Genomic DNA, 6,971 nt, shown 5'->3' on the forward strand with positions numbered 1-6,971 from the left:
ATATATATATATATATATATGCATTTAACTAACCCCCGCCCAGGTCTACTGAACAAAAACGCATGATACAATGCTGAGGGCATTCTGCCTGTTTGGAGATCTCCCAAATAATATATAAAATATATATATATATATATATATATGTATATACTTCATATATATATATATATTATATACATATATATATATATATGATGACTTAAACGAACAACAGTGTTGCTGCTGCTGCTGCATTATTATTAAAGAGGTGAAACCTTCTTTAAAGAAACAAATTCTATTAACTCGAAAACGCCGCTCTCACAGGCACAAGGCCCCAAGAAGATTACGGTGTACAGACAGCTACAGTTTTTTTCTGCTTTGATTAAGAAACAAAACAAACAGCAGGAATTGGCGTTAAAAACACATGGAGCCATTGACTTGTGGTGTCTGTTCATCAGGCGTATGTGCGCTGTCTTATGTTTTTATTCTATTTATTTGCTGCTGCTGCTTTCGTCTCCTCTGCTAGCCCCCTTGCCCCCTGTCCCTTTACTGTCTCTGCACTAATACCCCTCATTGTCTATAAAGGCAGATCTTCTGTCTTGTGTTTTTTTGTTGCTGTCTCCTGCTGCTACAACCTACGTCTCTGTCTGTCTCCGTTTGTCTCCGTTGATCTCTGTCTGTCTCTGTTTCGTTCTGTTGCATTTATCTGTCTCTATCTGCGTTTGCTCTGCCTCCTTGTTTCACTTTATTTCAGCATGTCTCTCTCTGTTTCTTCTTATGCTTTCTGGCGTCTCCGTTGGCTGTTTCTCTCTTTTGTTCTGCGTCTGCTTTGCTCTCTTTGTCTCTGCTTGTTGCTGTCTCTGTCTTTGTTTGCCTTCCTTTGCTTCTGTCTGTCTGTGTATCTGTTCGTGTCTACTTGTCTGCTTCTTTTGTCTCTGTTTGCCTCCGCCTTTCTTTGCCTCTTTCTCTTTTCGTCCTGTCTCGATCTTCGTTTGTTTTCGTCTCCATCTCTGTGCGTCTCGGTGTCTCCTGCTCCGTTTGTCTCTGCTTCTGACTGATTTTGTTGTCTTTGTCTTTGTTTGTCTTTCTCTGTTCCTGTCTTTGCCCGTTTCTCTTTATGCATCTTTGTCTCGTCTTCCGTTTACCTTTGTGTGTCTCTGCTGCTGTTTGTCTCTGTTTGTCTGTGCTTCTGTTTTTTATTGTTCCTATTTGCTTGTGTCTAACTCTGTCTCCCTCCATGACTTCCTGTGTCTCTGTCTCTGCTTATATCTGTGTCTGCTTGTCTCTGCCTCCTTTTTTCTTTGTGCGTCTGTCTGTCTCTGTCGTTCACTGTCTCCGCTTTTCTCTGATTGTCCCTGCCTGCGTGTCTCTTCGTGCCTGTCTCTGTTTGCATCTCTATCTGGTTGTCTCCGTCTATGTCTCCGTTTGTCTCCGTCTCTGTCTCCGTTTGTCTAAGTCCCTATCAATGCTTGTCTCCGTCTGTGTCTTTGCTTTGTCTCCGTCTCTGCTTTTCTCTGTTCGTCTCTGTCTCTGTGTTTGTCTCTGTCTCTGTTTTACTTCGTTCGTCTCTGTGCCTGTCTTTGAGTCTGTCTCTGTCTGTCTCTGTTTGTCTTTGCCTCCGTCTCTGCCCCTCTCTCTCCTTTTTTTCTCTGTTTATCTGTCTCTCTGTCTCTGCCTGTCGTTTGTTTCTCCGTCTCTGCTCGTCTCCGTCTCCTTTTGCATCTGTCTCTTGTCTCTTTTTCGTTTCCGCATCTGTCTGTTTTTGTCTCTGTCTTCGTTTTTTTCTCTTCGTCTCCCTCTGTCTCTGTCTTTGTCTCTGTCTTTGTCGCTGTCTTTGTCTGCATCCCTCTATGTTTGTCTCCACCTCTGTCTATGTTTGTCTCCTTTCTGTGTCTCCGTCTCTGTCATCGCTTTATTCTGTATGTCTCTGTCGCTGTCTCTTTGCATGCGTGCAATCTGTCTCTGTTTGTCTCTGCCTCTGTTTGTGCCCGTCTTTCTTTGTGAATGTCTCTGTTTGTCTTCGTCTCTGCCTCCGTTTGTCTCCGTCTCTGTCTCTGTTTGTGCCTGCCTCTGTTTGTCTCTGCCTCCGTCTCCGTCTCTGTTTGTCTGCGTCTCCGTCTCTGTCTCTGCTTGTCTCCGTCTCCGTCTCCGTCTCTGCTTGTCTCCGTCTCCGTCTCTGCTTGTCTCTGTCTCCGTCTCCGTCTCTGTTTGTGCGTGCCCCTGTTCGTCTCCTTCTTTGTCTCTGGTTGTCTCCGTCTCTGTTCGTCTCTGTCTCCGTCTCTGCTTGTCTCTGTCTCCGTCTCTGCTTGTCTCTGTCTCCGTCTCTGTGTGTCTCCGTATCTGTTTGTCTCTGTCTCTGTTTGTCTCCGTCTCGGTTTGTGCACGACCCTGTTCATATCCGTCTCTGCCTGTTTGTCTCTCTATTTCTTTTCGTGCCTGTCCCTCTTCGTCTCCTTGTCTGCCTCTGTTTGTCTCTGTCTCCGCCTCTGTGTCTGTCGCTGCTTGTCTCCGTCTCTACCTGTATTTGTCTCTGTCTCTGTGCATGTTGCTGTTTGTCGCCGTCTCTGCCTCTGTTTGTCTCCTTCTCCGTTTCTGTTCGTGCCTGTTCCTGTTTGTCTCTGTCTCCGTCTCTGTTCGTCTCTGTCTCTGCCTCTGTTTGCCTGTGCTTTCTTCCGTTTGTCTCTGCTCCTCTGTTTGTCTCTCCTCCTCTGTTTGCCTCTGTCTCTGTTTGTCTCCGTCTCTGTTCCTGTTAGCTTCTGTCTGCGTGTGCTCTGTTCGTCTCTGTCTCTGTTTGTGCCTGTCGCAGTTTGTCTCCGTCACTGTCTCGGTTTGCCTCCATATCTATTTCCTTCTGTTTGTCTCCGTCTCTGCTTGTATCTTTCTCTGTTTGTCTCTCTTTTCATATGTCTCTGCCTTCAAAGGCAGCAGAAAGCTTCTTGTCTTTTAAATATCATTACTATTAAATAACTCTACATCAGATCTTATTTGTCTCTTGCGTTTGTATCTGTCTCTGTTTCTGTCTGCCTCATCTCTTTTTAGTTTTCGTCTTCGTAGCTACGCTTGCTGCGCCTGCCGTTTGTCTGTCTCCTTTGCCTTCTGTTGTCACAACTTCTTATTCCTGCTGCTGCTCTGTTGCGAGGAAACTCAGAGACGCCTGCTTACAGCAGCAGCAGCAGCAGCAGGAGGGACAGCAGCGGTAGCAGGGACAGTAGCAGCAGCAGGCACAGCAGCAGCAGCAGCGACAACAGCAGAGGCAGCAGCAGCAGCAGCAGCGACAGCAGCAAGACAGCAGCAACAAAGTCCGAGATCCAAGTAATTAAAAATCGATTCTTTAACTGCCTTTCTTCTTCTGTACAGCCACTTCACTGCATTGCTTGCAGCTGCTGCTGCAGCTACTGCTAGGGGCCCCCAGGGGGTCCCCCCATTTTGCTGCTGAAAGGGGGGGCCCCAGGCTCGCATGCAGCTGAACCCCTAACCCTGACAAGAAGAGGAAAGGCCTCATCCTTGCTGCTGCTTAAGAGCTGCGACTCCCCTTTGCTGCAGTACTTAGAACTATCCGACACCCTGCGGTAAGAACTCTGAGGGGGAGCAACGGCTTGCTGCTGCTGCTGCTGCTTCTCTTGCTGCTGCTGCTGCTGCTCCTGCTGCTCCGTGTAACCCGTGGGCAGATCCGTGAGGGAATGGCGGCTTCGTAGCCTCCGGGGTTGATGCTTGCAAGTGAGTGGGCTGAGCAGAAGACCCTCATGGAATCTGCTGCTGCAGTTGCTTCTGCGCCTCTTTCCGCTGCTGCCGTTGCTGCTGCAGTTGCTGCTGCAATTGCTGCTGCTGCTGTCTCTCTTTGAAAGCCAACTGCTGCGGCGGTGAGCAATGGGAGTTGATGCTGCCTTCCCTAAAGCGTGCTGCCTGCTAAGAACGCTCCAAACACTGAGCCCGCCGCAGCAGCAGCTGCCGTTGCTGCTGCGGCTGTTGCTGCATTTGTTGCTGCCGGTGTTGCTGCTGCTCTGCTGCTGCAGCTGTGAATCATCATAATCACTCTCAATTTCATCAGCAGAACACTTATCATACCCGCAACCATCCGTCTCTATGGGTGCTTCTGCTGTTGCTGTTGCTGACTCTGCTGGTGCCGTTGCTGCTGCTGCTGCAGCTGCTGCTGCTGCAGTTGTTGCTGCTGCATATTCCATGGAACTGGCTCCTAGATAACTAGGAGACTCATAAGGAAGGAGACACGAGGCAGCAGCAGCTACATCCTCCTTTGCGTTGTTGAATTCAGCTTCTTGTGCTGCTGCTGAGAGTGCAGCAGCAGCAGATGCTGCTGCTGCTGCTGCACTCTCAGCAGCAAGAGGATCCAATCGCATTGATTCCCCACATGCTTCGCCTGCTGGTGCTCCCAACGTGCAAAATTCCGCTTGTGCTGCTGCTGCTGCTGGTACTGGCGCTGCAGCTGCTGCGGACACTGCGGCTGCTGAGGGTGCTGCTAAAAATGTTGCTGCTACTGCTGCTGCTGCTGTTGCTGCCTCTAATAGGCTAAGAGAAATTCTGTCTGTAGAAGAAGAGAAAAGGCGTTGATCCGACCCGCAGGACAGCGGCTGTGTTGGAGGTAACGTCGATCCTGAAGGTGACCCAGCAGCTGCAGCAGCAGCAACAGCAGCAGCAGCATCTGCTGCTGCTGCTGCTGTTGCTTCAGCTGTTCCTAAAACAGTAGCTGGAAAGCCTGCTGCTCCTCCTGTAGGAACAGCAGCTGCAGGTGCAGCAGTTCCTGAATCCGTTGCGGCAGGGCCTGCTGCTGCTGATGCTGAGTCAGCAGCAACAGCAGCAGCAGCAGCAGTATCTGCTCCACTGCTTACGTCTGTAAGGGAAAGCAGCAGCAGCAGCGCAGCGACATGCTGGCAGATGCCGAAAGATCTGTGGAGCCCACAGCAGCACCCATGTTCAATATCCTGCTGCCCTTGTTGTTGTTGCTGCTGCTGCTCTTGCTGCTGCTGCTGCTTCTGCATGAAGCGTAAGTAAACAAGATGGTTGTGACTTTTTTCTGAAGCGCTCGATATCAAAAGTGCAACCTCCAGCGCTTTCCTCCCCATCACCTGCAGCCATCGCGCCTTAAGACCACTGCTGCTGCAGCGAACCCCCAAAGGGGCCCCCATAGAGGCCCCCAGAGGGGCCCCCAGAGGGGACCCCAGAGGAGCCCTCATAGGGGACCCCGAAATAGGCCTCAGAGGGGCCTCCCGGGGGGCCCCCGTACCTAGATGCCCCTGAAACCCATCAGAGAGGCCCTTGGTGGTGCCCCCAAACGGCGCCCTAGGGGCCCTTGCTGAGGTGAAGACAGTCTCTGAATCCTCTTCGTGACAATGGGCCCCCTCAGGGGGGCCCTTAGAAGAAGATGCATCAAACTCCTGCAGGGGCCCCGTGGGGGGCCCCCAATGAACGTGCAGATTATAGGCTATCGATATGCCCTCACGCTCAATGATTGGCCATGCACGATGAAGTTGAGTGGGTGATAGTGCTGCTGCTGCTCCTGCTGCTGCTGCTGCTCCAGCTGCAGAAGCAAGAGCAGCCACTACAGCTCCTTCATACGCAGGACAGGTATTTTGGGGTTTTGTTTTGGTTTGTGTTCTGTTGTACTTTTGCGGCTGAGACGTTCGGTCTATAGATGAACTCATGACAAGCGAAGCTGCAACTGCTAAACCCTCGCTATCCCCCACAAAACCCTAAACCCTAAAGCACAAACCACCAATGCCTATGTCTTAAGAATTGGTGTTCATGGCTGCAGCGGTCTGATGCTACTACAAGCAAGAGAAAGGGGAGCTGCAAGATGTCGTCAGCAGGGGAGTTCAGTGCTGCTGCTGCTGCTGCTGCTGCTGCTGCTGTCTTTGTTGTTGCAGATAATATATGCCCTCGTTGCTGCTGCGTCTGTTGCTGTTGCTGCTGTTCAAAGGGTGAAACAGCTTGCGGCCGACTTGCTGCTGCTGCTGCTCCGCCTTCCGCTGGTGCTGTTAATGCACTGCAGCGCACAGGTTGGGTAAATACATCTTTTGCAGCGCAGATATATTTGTATTTACTGTAAATAGTACGTTTATAGGGGAGGAGTGGTCCTCTTTAAACGTGTACAGCTTAGCTGTTCACTGAGCTATAGAGCTCGCGCACAGCTCATGAAGGGCAGAAGCGTTTAGTTTAGAATGGTTGAAAGGAATTACTGACAGTGATGAGACATTTAAATGAAGTTAATGGAACTGTTGTCGTCTATACACCTGGAAAGAAGACGATCAGCGACGAAAGCAAGGCGGCCCAGTAGGGCGCCAGCCATCTGCGGGGAGTGCACCAGCAAGGAAGATGGAATAGAAAAAAAGGAGAAAATGATTTTAAACCTTAAAAATTAAATAAAACGTTTCAACCTGATTATTGAACTTCTTGAAATAACCAACAAGGTAGCGTAAAGGGCCTCCTCGTCCTCTATGGAAGGGGGCCCCACCGCCGTCTGAAGAGGGGCCCCAGAGGCATACAAGAAAAAGTTCAAAAAGGAGGAGAAAAATAGTTTATTATTCCCTCAAAACAATCAATAGAATAAACAAAACATATTGAGGTGAAGGAAATGTAGAGGTGTTGGCTCAAACTGAAGTATGTGATATGCATAACATCTTCTCGGGCTATGTGTGTATATGCAGTATTAATACAATAAAAGTTCCGATGAAGATTCACCTTTAAACGCATAAATGGGCTCAAATACCTTTAAGCATCTGTACAGGGAAAGAAATGCCCTTCCCAGTCATTGTTTTTACCCTCATTGCCATCTCACGAAGACGACTTCATCTTTATAAACAAAAACAAACGTGCAGAAATCAGAGTTGAGACGGCAGAACCAAAGCAAGGGGAGATAAAAGATCTGCCTGTTAGGAATATGCTACTACTACTTTAACTACATTGTATCGCCATGCTGACGGTGCCTAATGCACTTACAACTATATATATATATAATACATATATATATATATATATAT

General features: G+C 49.1%; 1 protein-coding gene across 1 annotated transcript; it reads right to left on the bottom strand.

Annotated features, from left to right (window-relative positions):
- Positions 1-3,377: 3,377 nt before the first annotated feature.
- On the bottom strand, positions 3,378-5,636 carry EAH_00029410 (hypothetical protein, conserved; the record flags this gene model as incomplete). Its single annotated transcript, XM_013396225.1, has 1 exon — positions 3,378-5,636. The coding sequence occupies one exon, from the start codon at positions 5,634-5,636 to the stop codon at positions 3,378-3,380; it is 2,259 nt and encodes a 752-aa protein (XP_013251679.1).
- Between the last annotated feature and the right edge of the window lie 1,335 nt (positions 5,637-6,971).

This window comes from Eimeria acervulina, genomic scaffold (assembly GCF_000499425.1).
Source record: "Eimeria acervulina Houghton genomic scaffold, Eah_scaff264, whole genome shotgun sequence".
Classification (NCBI taxonomy): Eukaryota; Apicomplexa; class Conoidasida; order Eucoccidiorida; family Eimeriidae; genus Eimeria; species Eimeria acervulina.